Here is a 16,305-nt window from a genome sequence, read left to right as displayed (position 1 = left end):
GAGATTCGACGTTTCGGGCATAAGCCCTTCTTCAGGAATGCTCAGCTCTGATCTCTAGCATCTACAGACCTCGCCTTTCTCCTTGATGATTTTAAACTTTGTCCACCCCAGTCCAACACTGGCACTTCCACATCATGTCTACTAATAACGTCAACTGCTCCCTTTAAAGGAGTATTCTACATTCTTCCCATAGTCCTGCAATCCCTAATCTCAAGGATTATTCACTTCTTTTTGAGGGTTTGACTGAATTTGCCTTCACACTTTCAAGCAGTGCATTCCAAATGCATACCACTAGTTGCATATAAATGTGTTTGCTTTACCATTATTTCTTATGTCAACAATCTTTAGTTTATAGCCTCATAATTTTGATCACATCCATCAAATCTCCTCTTAATCTTCTCTTCTCCAACATAACAGCCCTAACTTGTCCAATGTACTCACAGCGCTGAAGCTTCTCATCCCTCGAACTATTCTTCTCTTTTCTGAACCATCTCTAATGTTTTCATGTATTTCTTTAAAATGTGATCACCAGAACAGGACACAATATTTTATTTAAGGCTGAACCAATGTTTTATACTAGTGTGGTATGTTGTTTTATGGTATTTTAATGTTATTATAATTGGGATTTGGGTTGTGTTTTTGAACACATTTGAAATGTGTTTTCATTTCTGTGAAGAGTGACTTTTATGAGAGGTCAAAAGGTTATTTGGAATAGTGAACCAGAGACCATTCCCCAGGAAGGAGGAAAGATTCTGAGGGATAAACCAAGGAAGTTAAGGGGAGTTTTAAGCTTAAGGAAAAAGCAAATAAGGAGGTAAAAGTTAAAGACTGAAATAAATTCCAAGTCTAGGAAAGGAGGACTAAAAGATAATAGAAAATAAACAGAGGGCAAACCAGCAGGAAATATAAAAACTGAAAAGAGCTTCTTTAAACATATAAAAGAAAGAAAGAAGTTAATGTGAACATAGGCCCCATAGAAAATGAATGTGAGGAGATATTTGGGCAACAAAAAATGTGGCAGAGGTATTAAATGGGTATTTTGCATTACTCATTAAGATGGAAGATATTTCAAAAGTCCCATTAACATTAAAGAATATAGGGGAGGAATTAAGTACCATCACCATTCTAAATAAGTACTATTAGACAAATGAATTGGGCTAAAGGTAAATCAAACCCCTGACCCAGATGTCTTGCATGGGCGAAACTCGGACCAACAGATATAGTCTCAGAACTCAGAGTACCAATGTAAGACTGAAGTAAGGAAGAATGTTCTCTGAAGATTGTGAATTTTTTGAACTCCTTGCCAAAGAGAGCTGTGGGTGCAAAGCCCTTGTGTATATTTAAGGCTGCGATAGGTAGGCTTCTTGCTCATCAGGGAGAATCGAGGGTTATCGGGAAAAGGCAAGAAAGTGGACGAGATGATTATCTGATTAGTCGTGATTCTGTTGAATAGTGGAGCAGACTTGAGGAACGAAACAGCCTACTCCATTTCCTATTTCTTATGGTCTTTCACTTGCCCATCCTTCCAATAATCTACATCCTCTTAAAGTTTATTATTATCCTTACAATTCATAATATTTTCAGATTTGTGTCATGCATAAATGTTTAAATTGTCCTGTATATCCATGATTAAGTTACTAATACATATTAAAGAAACCTGTTATCCTAACAGGGAATCTGGAGATTCTTCTAAATTTTTTACTTGCTCTAAAAAAAAAGTTCAGCTCTAATCAGTTTCCTGGAACTAACTAAATTCAAATCCATACAATGTTTTCTTCATCAGATCTTTGCTAGCAATTCTGTGATGTTGCATTTCATCAATGTTGTTTATTCTCATTGAAGTACCCTATTACCTCGACTCCAAACCCAACTTTTGTTTTAAAGTAGTCTTTTCATTCTGGTGCTATGGAACTGACCTACTGAAATTTCAACACGTAGTTTTTTTTGTTCTAAAGCTTTCTTCAACTTTTAATGCCAGAATGCTTTGTGGATCAAGAAAGTTTAATACTCGGTGCAGTAAGGTTATTACAGATCTGATAAAAGGTCCTTGACCTGAAATATTAACTCTGTTTTTGTCTTGATAGATGCTTTTGAGTTTAGTGAGCATTTTCTATTTTCTTTTTAATTATGAAAGTTCAAACCACAGCTGGATTTTAAAACTCATTTTGGAGCTGTGGGCTAGTCCATTTTCAAAGGGCAACCAGATTGCATATAGACAAACCAGAGAAGATAGCTGACTTCCTTCCCTAAAGGACATTAGTGAACTAGATGGGTTGTTAAGACAATGGTTGATATTTTAATTCCATACTTTTAACAGTTATTGAATTCAAATTTTGCTACCTGCCATGGTGGGATTCAATCACATGATTCCAGAACATTAGGCACTGTGGATTACTAGCCTAGTTACTTTGTCAGTATGCAACAGCTACTTTAAGTGACTGTAGGACATTAATGTTTTGACTCAATAATGCTTTCATAAATGTAGAATGCTAAGTTATTCTGGCAGCACAATAATTAAAGTTATGTTTTAACTAGCTGCTCAAACAGTGTGATGACGAGGAATTGATGGAATTGGCTCTTCCTAGGCTTACAAAAGTCATTACTCTCTGGGAATTTCTGTTAATGAAGGTAAGCCACATTATTCTTGAAGCTTAATACTGAGTAACACTATGTGTTACATAATTATGCAGTGAAAATTCAAGTCTAGTGCTGAATATTTTGTCCACAAAAACACAATGATCAGAATATACTTTTTGTTATTAGATCCAAAATAAACTTTGTTGAGTTTCTCATAAGACTTCGCTGTTGTAATCTGCCATTCCAAGAAATGCACAGGTTGATTTTCTAATATAACTGATATAAAACATTTTGTACACTCTCCTAATGACTTATTATTCATTCAAAGTTCTTACAGCTATTGTAGTTTTAATGTGGAAAACTATAGCTGTGAAAAATCTGACAATTTAAAAAAAAATCTCTTCTCAAAACTGTTTTCTTCCCATGTGCTATTTTTTGTTGAAGTACATAATGATTTCACTGTAGGCCAAATAATCAGATATATTTTGGAAAATTATTAGCCCAAATTTTATGGTTGTAAAGTGTGACTGTTTTTTGCTGGCCTTCAAGAAGGTTACTGATGACGTGTTCATGATCTCTGTAGCTTTCTGCTTTATTGGTAGCAGTTTGAATCTGGTGCAAGGTCAAGGAGATATCTTTGTTGTAGCAACAGTGATGTCATGAAGTAAGTAATCGACCAATCACATTCAAATAATGAGATGACAAACAAGAAATTTAGAAGTACTTAAAAATCATGAACTTCTAAATATTCAGATATTGAAATATGTAATTGACAGATTAAATTGATCTTTTATTATCAAAGTTTATCTTTACTTAGTTATACTTATTAAAAGAAGTTTGACATTCCCAAAATACGTAAATGGCTTTCAGGGCCAGTGAAGGTGTTTTACATGTAATAATTAAACTAGCATGCCATTAAGATCCTAGTTGCACTTTATTCAACTAGATTAATCTTTCTGAAATATTTACATACTGTATTTAATATTTGGGGGGGGTGGGGGTGAGATTGAGGAGGGGGTAGTAGAAATACTGACACTGGCTTTGGGTTTCCACATCATCTTGTCTAAGAACTGTCACTTCTTATTGAATAATGAATACTAACAGTTCTGCTTTAATTTAGGACCACACAGTCTGTGCCCATTCTGTAATTCATTATTTTATTCATCCAACCTTAGCTTCCCATGTTATGGTATTAAAAATAAATACCTTGTGCTGTTTTTTAGCGATAATAATGTAGTTTCCAGTTGTTGAATCTGTTTTTAAACTTGAATGTTTAAAAATTTTCCTGTTTGCTTAAAGATGCATTCCCTTCTGGGCTCCCTTAGAAATAAACAAATAATTGCTTGGTAATATTTGCTTGCGTATTGAGAAGTTTGGTAGATTTGTGATTCTGATGGGTGAAAAATGAAAAGCTTCAACAGCATGTCTCTTTTCTCACAAGTAGACAAATGCTGCTTGTTATTGCAGACATACCAGGCTCTGGAGTTCCCTAAAACAGATCTTTTTATTTAAAAGTTTCAAGAGTGCATGTGTACACTCAATTCACAAAGTTATTCATAAACCCACTATTTTGCAAGTCTTTCTGCCCCTATTGCAAACTGGAAATAAAGGTGACCGAGACAGAATTCTTGATAAGAATTGTTATCATACATCAACAGTGATGGTTTTGTGAAAGGACTGCTATACTGTGATGCAGTACTCAATGATAGATCTAGTAATTAAGGTGAGGAGTTTTGAGTTTTCTTCTTAACTACGTCCTGTCCTCCCCTTCAAAAAAAAATCTGAAAAGAACGGGATTGTGGTGCACTCACCAGTATAGAACCTTCCTTTCAATTAAAATGTGAACATTTGTTTTACCTTGGCTTTGGATGCGAAGAGGTCCAGAGCTTGTTACCAATCCATTTTGGTTAATTTTTGAATTATTCATCTCCAAGGAAGAAAATTTATCTCATCCTGTTGGTGGCTCTGAGTGCAAAACACACAGTTGCATTGTTCTGTGGTGCTTCGTCTATCGTCATACTGCCACCTTTCAACACAGAATTCCTTTTGAGCAGAAATGCTTGAAAATTGTGACAAGTTTGTATTCACAGATTTTAATGGCTCTGAATGATAGACTGAAATCTTCTCAAGCCTTTGGATAGGTGGAGTCAAAACCAATGCTAGGAATACAGAAGATCTGCAATCCCCTTTAAAAAGAAAAGGCAAATTAAAAGGCAAAATAGAAACTCGTTAGCACCAAACAGTTAAAACCAAAACATTCATTGTTCTTTTCCCATTCCATATAGAAATTGATCTGTATTTAGAGTCATAAAAATGTACAGCATGGAAACGGACCCTTCAATCCAACTTGTCAATGCCAACCAAATATCCTAACTTAGTCTAGTCCCACTTTCCAGCACTTGGACCATACCCTTCTAAACCCTTCCTGTTCATGTGCCCTCCTATACATTTCCTATTATTTGAATTTCCTTTTTGATAAGGGGTATATACATGAACACAGCTTGCATTTGTAGTTTCACATTTTGTTATTGCCACAATAACAGCAGCTGATTGATATGCTTAATAATCTTTGTACCTAGGGAATGTCCTTTTAAAGTTTTTGCATATCTCCCAAGCTTTTGTATTGGAAATTAAAATACTGTGGATTCAAGAAAAAAAGTGCTATAGATCAACTTTGGCCTGATGAGAAACTTGTGCATGTAACAAACTTCTTATTTGAGTAATCATTTTGAAATGCTATTATTCTGTCTGGTAATAATTACTTTTTTGTTGTGTAGTGTTATAAAAACTGTACAAGTGAATTTTTGGATATTCGGGTCATATAAATGAAAGTTTTGCTCTGCAGTGTAATTGATTTTCATGTTTAGTGCTGAATTCCTAGGTGGAAAAAGGACGGCCTGCCAGACCACAATTTTCAGATGTGTATAGAGAATTTGAGATGCTACATAAACATGTGAAGAAAATGGCTGATGAGCACTTAAGCAATTCCAATAGGATGATAAATCCTCAACAGCCCTTGCAGATCTCTTGTACACAGGTGAATGCTTTTTACTTTTTGTTTATAGGCCATCAAACATGAAAATTACAGATTTGTTCCTTAAGTTCCCTTACACCAATTATTCTGTTGTGTCTTTTCTGCATGAAGATATTTAAGGCCAACATATATACAAAGGAATAAGTAAATTTCTCAATTCATTGGTCACTACTGGTACCTGCCTTGTTGCTGGGTGACAGTTTTAACTTTGCTTGGTATTACTGCTGATCTATATTTACATGCACCTATGTTAATGGAGCCTGCCTTGTGCTGTTTTTGATCATTTGAAAATGAAGGCAGTAAGCCTTAGGGGAATTTGCCCAAAGACAAAGTGTTGTATTTTGTGCACTTGAGCATCAAAATAAAAGTTTAAATGAGAATAAAGCATCTCTATGAATGGTCTAACAAGGAGCCTTTGTCTCTTTCAAAGTAATTTTACTCATTCTAAAGCTGTCGTTTGGACAAAACACAAATTAATTCCTTTGGCAAACATATAATTTTGATCCTTGCTCAAAAGTGGAGAGCTGTCCAACTTGACCTATGAGGTGAAGAAAGCGCGAGCCTCTGAAACCTTGTATTTTCAAATAAACCTATTGGACTATAACCTGGTGTCATGGGATTTTTGAACCTGACTGACCTAGCTCAGGTTATTCACCTTCACCTTGGCTGGCTTCCCCATCTGCTCCAAGGAGGTGGAGTTTGGGAAGTCCTCTGATTCCTTTTCAGTGTGGCTGAGGGAAGTAGCTAGGAGCTGGCAGTCCCAGTGACACAGCCATAGTAACAGGCACATTGGCCTGAAGCTGAGATCCCATGTAGGCTATGATGGAGCTGGAAAATAGCAGTACAGTCAATGCTGGCCTGGTTTTGTAGAAGATTTCAAACCCCAGTGTTAAAGAAAATGTAGTACATAGAGCAACCGCTTTCCAGATACTTTAAAACATGCTTTTGATGTCTATATATCATTCCTTCCAATGACTTTAGAGATTTCAGTTTTAAAATGTTATAGCAGTAATTATTGTGAAGTAAGCAAATTCTAAACCACTGAAATCCCATTCAACATTTTTGTTTTTACACGTTAGTACAGGAAATTTCTACAGCCTGTAACTAAGGATTAAGTGACTGAGCAGTTTAAAAGAGTACAGTGACTGAGCATCCTGAAAGAAAGTTAGCTAAGCGAAGAGGATATGTAAATGATTAGATCATGGCTAACAAGCATCAGTGATGCTTTTTTAAGTGATTAAAGTAATAGCCAGAGGAATGTCTGTGAATGTTGACTAAATGGCTTTCCAAAAGACATTTTGATAAAGTCTCTGCTAAGAGACAGTTAGCTATAGTTGAAGCTTATACAGTTCAAGGTACATTTATCGACTCAGTTAGGAAATTGGCTCTGTCAAGAGACAGAGTAGGAATAATTGGCAGGTTCTCTTAAATGGCAGAATGCATGTGAGTAGTTCCACAAGAGTATTTATTCAGGCCTTCATATGTAATATTTGGCTATTAGACTATCATGTCTGTCAAAAGAAGAAAACCATAAAAGACCCCGTATTACATTTTTGACTTGTGTTATGACATGACAGCATTTAATAAGAGCTGATGAGATTTATGAAGTAGCCCACAGAAATCAAAGAAAAAACTAGCACATGAGAAATTCTCTAGTGGAGCCCACGGAGTGAGGAGAAATATTTTGAGCTCTGGTGCCAAGATGTCAGTGATTGAATGGAGGTGGTCACTTCAGCACCAAGGCTCCCTTGACATCATCTTTCGAGCCCGTGATCTCCACAAGCTAGTATGATAAGGGCTGCAGATGCATGTCACTGTCTTCGAATTCCCCTACAAGCTTTAAACAATCCCTGACTTGGAACCCCATCACTGTTCTTTCACTGTCATAGAATCTCTGCAGTGTGGAGGCAGGTCATTTGGCCCCTTTGACTCCACATCGACCCTCTGAAAAGTATACCACACAGACCCGCCTTATCCCTGTAACCCTGCATTTCCCATGGCCAGTCCACCTAATCTGCATATGTTTGGACTATGGGAGGAAACCGGAGTACCTGGAGGAAACCTGGGGAGCCAAAGGGACAATGTGTAAACACCAGATAGAAAGTAGCCTGTGGCTGAAATTGAACCTGGGTTCCTGATGCTGTGAGGCAGCAGTACTAGTCATTGAGCCAATATGCTGCCCCTGTTACTGGGTCAGAATCCTGAATAACACAGTTGATGTACTTGCACTACACGACTGTATTGGTTCAAAAAGGTGGCTAACCATTACCTTTAAGGAAAGTTAGGTATTACCAATAAATGCTCATCCACCCCGCGATGCCTACATTCTGCGAAACAATAAAATAAGGGACAAAATATCTTTGTTCTCTGTCAAAGGCATTAGTCAAAGTGCTTCACAGAAGGTTATAGAACAAAAGTGAACGCCTTGTCACAGCAGGCAGTAGTAGGGCAAATAGCAAGATTTATGTCATAGAGGTAGTTATGAAGAAGCATTTTAAAAAAATTAAAATAGGTTGAAAGTCTCAAGATTATGGAGGGAATCTCTCTCCACAGATATTGTCAGACCTGCTAAGTATTTCCAGCATTTTCTGCCTTTTATTTCAACGGAAATGTGGACCAGGAGCTGATGTTACTTGGTCTGCAGTTTAGTGGGATTAAGGTCACGAATTCAGGACTTAGATCTCATGGACCAAATGGATGCAGAGGTGATGCAAGGGGAAATGCACATTCAGGGATTGGATGGTTTTGTGGAAGAGAGGTTAATTAGGTGTTGTTTGTGGTAAAAGTGGAAGAGACCGGAGAATAATTTTAGGTAGAAGTTTGTGGCAGAGCATAAAAGCTGGGAATTATCTTGACTTGAATCATTATTCGCCTTAATAGACGAGAGCAGGACTTGTTAAGTGTTTGTGTGGCCCAGCTGGATCTGATGATGACTAAATCAGTTGTTTGCTACATCTCTTCAATCTGCATGTATTGGAATAAGGGAGCCAAGTTGTTGGCTATACTGGGATAGTGGTCAGTTAACTGGATGGCTGGTTTGTTATGCAGAGTGATGCTAACGGTATTCATTCCTGCACCAGCTGGGGTAACCATAAAGGACTCTCTTTTCCCTTCTCTGAGGTGTGGTGACTCCTCAGGTTAAACCACCACCAGTTGCCTCTCTCTAATGAGTGTTCTGTCCTGTGGTCTGTTAGGACGATAGCAACCTTGCATTATTTTAATGTTTAGTTAATAGACATTAATGCTTTTAGGAGGTGAGAGTGCTGTTGAGGAAATCAATAGCTGTAGAAAAATTGTGGTGACTGAATGCTAAAGATGAGACAGTTGGGGTTTTGAAAGTACACGTGTAAGTATACTGTGGCATACTTTTACCAGAGGTGGAAACAGAAGGTGGTAGAATTCAGGTGTGGAAAGAGAGAGAATCATACTAGAAAGTGCTCCAAAATGGTCTTATTCATTGTTGAAATGATGGGAGCAATAAAATCAAAGGAATGGCCATGAATAGAAGTTGAAATACTTACATGGAGAGATGAAATTTAGGGATACGAAAAAGGGTAGTGTAAGAGAGCACGAGTTGAGATGAGGTTGAACAATCAGGCTGCGAAGTTATTCAATAAAGAGACTAAAGAGGGAAAAAAAGGAATGAAGGTACCTCTTCAAGAATACATTTATGCTTGCTAGGAGGGCAATAGAGAAAAAAAGTGTTTATCCGAAATATTCCTTGGTAGAATCATGGCCTATTTCAGTGCTGAATTATCCTATTTGGCCCAGCAACTCCATGTTGGTAATTTTGTCCACATAAGCTGTCTAATTGAATCACTCCCCTGCTTTTATTCACATGATTCCTTTCCACACCCCACAGCCATAACCAATCATTTAGTTATTTTCTTTTATGTCCCTATTCCATAGCATAAAGCTTTTCATGTAAATAATCTTCACTTTCACTTCTATGTCCTGAATGAACACTCTTTCCTCCTCAGTGTCCTTTTATCCATCTAAATTCTTATCTGTCGTAGGTACATGTCCTGGTCTTTCAAAATAAATGTAGACCTTACTTGTATTTCTTCAACATTAGTTTCTTAATCACTGTTGATGGTGGTAATTAAAGATATAACAAGGATATGGAAGCAAAATATTGTGGATGCTGGGAATTTGAAAATAAAGCAGGTGTTGGAAACAGTTGACATCTGTGCAAAGCAAGTTCTAACATTTGAAGTCATTAGCTGTTTTCTTTTTGCCCAAGACCTCCTAGACGTGGAGTATTTCCAACATTTTCTGTTTTGTTCACAGATCTCTGACAGATACCAGTTTGTGTGAGCAATTTAGATCTCATTGATTACCTCACCATCAAGATTAAAATATATTGTCCAAGATAGGCAAAATGTAACCATTTCCTCTCTCCAACTTAAACCATTATGACAATAACTTCTTTAAATAAGTTTTTATTATGTTGTTAGTCTCTTTTAGTGTTGGCTTTCTAGATGCTTTGAGTTTCAGTAACAGGTTTCCACATGCAAAACATGGCGAGAGACATTCTATGTGATTTTAATACTTTCTGTTTACCACAGTATTCAATGTAAATAAAACCACCTTTTACTTCAACATATTAGAGTTCACAAGTAGAACATTAAGTTTGTTTTAGGAACTGAACAAAATTAAAGCTTATTGATGTCTCTTTCCTATAAATGTTCCAGGTTGCTGAGTCATTAGGAATAACTGAATATACAAACAAAGAAAACCAGCAAGATGCAAGTGTGTCCCTAACCTACAGATTAGTCACAGTAGATGACCAGAATCATCTCAATTCATCTGGAGAAAAACATAGTATGGAGGTATTTGAAAATTAAACATTTAATGCTGTGCAGTTTATGTATGTTGACTTTGTTTTGTTGCTTACTCTTTTCAAAAAATATTAATGTTTGTTTAAATACACTGAGATTTGAGATAGAAAAACAGAATTCACGTTAAATATAACTGCAGTTGAAAGGTCCAGCAAGCAGAATATTTCAAACAAATTGTAAGGGATTTATAATCCCATCTTTAAATTCAGTATGTTTTCTTTGCTTTTTTTTTAAAAACGGGTATTGCCAAGTGCACCACCCAGATTGTTTTGTTCAACCAGTAGATGCATTGATTGTAATTTTCCAAAAATAATTGCATTTTGGAGAAGTAACAAATAGTTGGAAAACTGCTAATGTCACATCTCTATTCAAAAAGGGAGAGAGGAAAAAAGTGGGTAACTATAGGTTAGTTAACTGATCATCTATTGTTGGAAAAGTATTGGAAACAATTATGAAGAAAATTGTAGCAGAACATTTGAAAAATCATCATCTAATCGAGCCTTCATGAAAGGGGAATCATGTCTGCCCAATTTATTGGAGGTTTTTGTGGCAGTCTGAAGAGCGGACAGAGAGGAAGTGGTAGATTTTTTTATTTGGACTCCCAGAAGGCATTCAATAAGGTATCTCATAATTTCTTATAAGAAAAAAACATGTGATGTTGGAGAGAATATATTGGCATGGATAAAAAAAATTGGCTCATCTGAGGAAACAGTGAGTGGGGATAAGTGGTTCTTTTTCAGGTTGGTGGCATGTGATCTGTGGGGTTCCACAAGAATCCATTCTGAGACTATAACTGTTTACAATATGTATCAATGACTTAGAGGGAGAAAGTGAATGTACTATAGCCAAATTTGCAGATGACACCATAGATGGAAAGGCAGTTTGTGAGAGAGATACAAACAGATTACAAAGAGATATTGATAAGTGGGCAAAAAGTTGGCAAATTGAATATAATGTGCAAAAAATGCAGAGTTCATTTTGGAAGGGAAAACAATATTATTTAAATGGAGAGAAATTACAGAAAGCTGCAACTCAGAGCGACTTGAGGTTGTTTATGTATGAAACACAAAGATAAGACACAGGTACAATAGGTAATCTGGAAGGGTATTAACTGCTCACAATGTGGTCTTGTCTACCTTGAGAAGACAAAACGCTGAGTAGGTAACTATTTTGAAGAAAGCCTTTGTCCTGTCAGCAAAAATAACCCCAGGCTTCCTTGGCCAACATTTTTGTCACCGGCTTACTGCAGTGCTCCAGCAAAGTTCAATGTAAGCTGGAAGAACAGCATTTCATTTTCCACTTGGGAATCCTACAGCCTCAGGACTCAATATCGAGTTCAATAATTTTAGGGCGAGAGCACCTTCTCCCATGTCTTTACCCTAACCCCCACAAATAAGGCCTCATGATAAATAACCCATTATCACCTACTGATTATCCCTGTTAGCAGCTCTGAAGTTTCCGAGGGTGACTTTCACCCATTCCTTTTGTGTGTTCTCTCTGGGTACCCTCTGTCACATCACTGAGGGTGGAGGTTTTCATACGAACATAACTAGGAGCAGGCACAGGACATTTCATCCATGAATCTTGCTCTACCATTCAATAATATCATGGCCTCAACTTCACTTCCCTGCCTCGCCCTTATTATCCTTTGTTTCATTGTTAATCAAAAATCATCTCTAGATCAGCCTTTCATATATTAAATGAATCAGCTTCCCCTGCACCATTGGCTAGAGAATTCTAAACATTAGTGAGCAAACTTCCTCCAGCCTCCTTATCAAAGGAAATTTCCTTATTCTCACAGTGTCCCTTATTTCTAGATTCCTTCATAGGGAAAACCTTTTTAACAACAATTACCTTGTCAAGCTCTCTTAGAATATTCAGGCATCAATAAAATCAATGCCATTTGTCTAAACTCCAGTGAGTTCAGATCCAAACTGCACAACTTTGTAAGATAACCTTGTTATTTTGAGGAGTTTCCCTGCTGAATTTGAAGTTTGTGGCAGAGGCATTGTTGATGGAATTTCTTTATCACTTGTTTCTGTCACTAATAGATAATGCAACATTGGAGTACAAGAGTGTAGGGACAACTGGTTTATGTTAAAACTGTGCTTTTTGTTGTCAAATGGTTGCTAAATGAGTAAGCCATCTCTGAATTGCCTCTAGTGCAAGTTTGTCTTTGTTTAAATAAGGAAAGCTAAGCTTTAGGTGTGATCAGTGCCCTGTGCAATGATAGCAATTCCTTATGTTTATGGTGTACTCTATTGTTGTTAAAGTTTGCCTTTATAATTTCTAATTGAACCTGCATGCTTATTTTTGTGATCCATCTATGAGGACACCCAATTTGCTCTGTATGCTAGCATGCTGCAGTTTCTCTCCAATTAAATAGTAATCTGCTTTTCTATTCTACCCCCTCATCAGCTGAATTTCAGATTAACATGTACTCTGACACAGATTTCTTGCATGGATTACCTTGGAACTGAACAGGCTGATTCTCATCCTTCACAACTTTGGGCATATGGGGCAGGACATCCTATGAGATAGTGGGTCATGAAGTGCAGGATTTACTTCCTTTCTTTGCTTCTCTGCTTCATTTAAGATGATGTAATTCACTGTGATGCAGCTTGATAGGCAAGTCACCATTTTGGACAATTGGTAGTGACCTTCTCCCAGTGATTAATTTCAATGCTGCCACACTTAAAGGAAAGTTTGGGAGTGCCATTTGGATCATTTTCTATGTCTTCTGAAACACTGGGCAAATGAGAGTTGACAAAACTAGACCTATCTTGTTAGTTCATCAAAATTGATTTTGCAGGTGTTTTGCAACTTGCATATTTTGAAAGTTTTCTTTGTGCTGGCTTTAAAAAGGACGCTAGCATTCCCCCTGAGTCTGAAAAAGGCTGAAGAATGTGGCAGAGACATTGCTGAGGGAATTGCTGACCAATTGCGGTCACTGCGGTACAGGAATTTGATGACTGATGTTGACGTAATCCAAATGGCCTCTTTCTGTGTTGCAGATATGAGTCTATGAAATAATGAGGTCATATTAAAAAGACTCTACATTCAACTTCTTGTAGATTGGTAGAATCAAATTGGAGGAAGTAGCTACAATGAAGAATTCATTTGTGAGGTTTCGATACACTTTCCTAGAATAGTTGTGGCTCAAACTAGTGAACTGGCTGTTTTGGATCTCGTAATGTGTAATGAGGCACATTTGATAAATGATTTCAGAGTGAAAGATCTCCCATGAAACTGACCATGACGTGGTAGAATTTAGCATTACAGTTGAGAATGGGAGAATTGGTTGGAAATGGCTGTGCTCAATTTAAATGTGTTATAAAGTAATGAGGGCAGAGTTGGTTGGAGCAGACTGGGAAGTGATTTTAATAGGAAAGATGGTTGAGGAGCAATGGCAGTCATTTAATAAAATGGTTTATGACTCACAGCAAGATGTATCCCAATAAGGAGGAAATGCGCTAGGAAGGGGATTAACTAAGGAATTTAAGGATAACCTCAAATAAGAAAAAAAATGCAATTTAACAAAGGTCAGTAGTTAGCCAAAAGATTGGATAAGTTTTATAAGTCAATAAAAGATGACCACAAAAAGAAAAGATGAAAATAACTAGAAGAATGTGATGGCTGAGTGATATTATTGCTATGCTATCAATCTAGAGAACCAGGTAATGTTCTGGGGACTCCGGTTCGAATCATGTCGTGCCATGCCAGATAGTGGAATTGTAATTTGATATATGAAAAGAAAACTGTAATTAAGAGTTGAATGATGACCTTTGTCAACTGTCAGAAAAAAATCCCATCTGGCCCTTTTAGGGAAGTTCCTACCTGGTCTACATGTGACTCCAGACCCACAGCAATATGGTTGACTATAAACAGCCCTCGTGGCAATAAATGCTGACCCAGCCAGTGATGCCACATGCTGTGAAAGAATGAAAAGAAAACTGTGAATGCAAACTAGCAAGTAACACAAACATTGACAGCAACAACTTCTTTAATTAGTTAGAAAGGAAGAAAGAAGCCATAGTGATTAATAGACTCAGTAGAAAACAAGCAGTTCAGGCAGCATCCAAGGAGCAGCGAAATCGACGTTTCGGGCAAAAGCCCTTCATTTCTGATGAAGAACTTTCCCAAAACGTCAATTTCGCTGCTCCTTGGATGCTGCCTGAACTGCTGTGCTCTTCCAGCACCACTAATCCAGAATCTGGTTTCCAGCATCTGCAGTCATTGTTTTCACCTCAGTAGAAAACAAAGCTGGGGAAATAGAATTGAATACATACAGTCTTATCCATCTTCATGATGGAGACTGCTTTTTCATCCACTACCTTCAGCATTCACTGCCTTCACTGATGCACAGTGGCAATACTGCGTATGTTCTATAAGATCTAATGCAGCATGGTTGCTTTGACAGCAGCTTTTATACCCATGACTACAACCAGCTAAAAGAACAAAATGCTTGTGAATACCATAACCTGCAAGTTCCTCTCCAAGCCACTCCCTATTATGACTTGGCAATTATTGCCTTTTCTTCATTGTCGCTGGGTCAAAAACACTACGAAAATTGCAACACGTGACTGTTACTTTCAGGACAATTTGTGATGGACAACAAGTGCTGGTCAGGGCAGCAATGATCGCATTCCCTTGAGTGAATTTTAAAAATGGATAAAGTAGGTAGTGAGGAAGTAATCTGAGTTTTAAAAAACTGAACAAAAATTAGTTATATGATTGCAATGTTAAATAAGATTATATAAAATAAAATTGCTTCAAATCAGGGTAGAGTTACATTTGTTTTGTTATCTCAAATTATAGAGTAGACGATCGGAGATTAAGGTTCTGCTTTTCACTACGTTTCTTGAAATGAATGCTAAAATCAGTATGAAACCACAGGAAATGACCAGGAATAGGCATAAATGTAACACATTCCAAAAGTTACGATTGTACTTGTGCTGCTAGATTCACCTTGCCTGTGAAATTCCACTAATCAGAATTGAATAATGCAAGTCTTCTTACTCTGTGGATTTATTGAATTATTTAAGGATGGACTCTGACCAAAGTTTTAAATGTTGTTATAAATAATTGTCTCAGTATGACTTGACATCTGTTTTCTGTACTCCTTTGAAAAGGCAAATGTAAGTGCAAGCTGTTGTAGTTCATCATCACTCTTGAGATTTAGTGAAGTAATTTTATTGTATGGGGCAATTGCAAATGTGCAAGTTAACTGATTTTCTAAATGCTGCCTATTATGTCATGCTTTCCTGTAAAGCATTTCATTTGAATCTGAGGAAAATACTGATTTACTTGATGCCAATGTAAAGAAACCGATAAATAGTCATTCATCTCGTATAAGTTAAATAATCTTTGCTAATAGTTGGCGTTGCTTTTTGTATGTAATAGTTAGAATAAAGAAAAGGCAGGTTTCTTTCCTGGCACAGTTTTCGTCTTACAACATCTTTCACATCTTCAGTTATGTAATGTTCTTCATAATACAAGACTAGCAACCATGTTTAAGCTTGTCTCTTTAGATATTAATCAGCAGCATGAACAGCTACTTATTAGTACTTCAAAAACAATCTCGTGATAATTACCCTTGAGAAATGTATTGTGAAAAACTTGTAAATGAAATTGATTTCCTTTTAAACTGGCTTTGTGGTGTTCTTCAGAGAGACTTTGGAACCTTATCCCCCTCATCAAAACGAATGAAAATAGATGACTCTGTAACTGTGACTGAAAACAACTTCAACCAAAATGGAATAGAGATAACTGGTGAAGTACAGTTACAAAGCTTAACTACTGAAGAAGGTAATGTTTATATTGTCAATCATTTTTACTTAGGCAGTTATTCTT

The 16,305-nt window shown here is 36.9% G+C and overlaps 1 protein-coding gene across 1 annotated transcript in view; it reads left to right on the top strand.

Annotated features, from left to right (window-relative positions):
* znf839 (zinc finger protein 839) overlaps positions 1-16,305 on the top strand; it is a 51,481-nt gene that overhangs the window by 24,949 nt on the left and 10,227 nt on the right. Inside the window, exons 4-7 of the mRNA XM_060829255.1 lie at positions 2,536-2,628; positions 5,459-5,614; positions 10,306-10,443; positions 16,122-16,260. Coding sequence (XP_060685238.1) covers positions 2,536-2,628; positions 5,459-5,614; positions 10,306-10,443; positions 16,122-16,260 — 526 coding nt within the window. The remainder of the gene's footprint in view (positions 1-2,535; positions 2,629-5,458; positions 5,615-10,305; positions 10,444-16,121; positions 16,261-16,305) is intronic.

This window comes from Hemiscyllium ocellatum, chromosome 8, assembly GCF_020745735.1.
Source record: "Hemiscyllium ocellatum isolate sHemOce1 chromosome 8, sHemOce1.pat.X.cur, whole genome shotgun sequence".
NCBI classification, from domain to species: domain Eukaryota; kingdom Metazoa; phylum Chordata; class Chondrichthyes; order Orectolobiformes; family Hemiscylliidae; genus Hemiscyllium; species Hemiscyllium ocellatum.
Note: the sequence above shows the minus strand (reverse complement) of the source record. Positions and strands in the feature narration are given on the sequence as shown.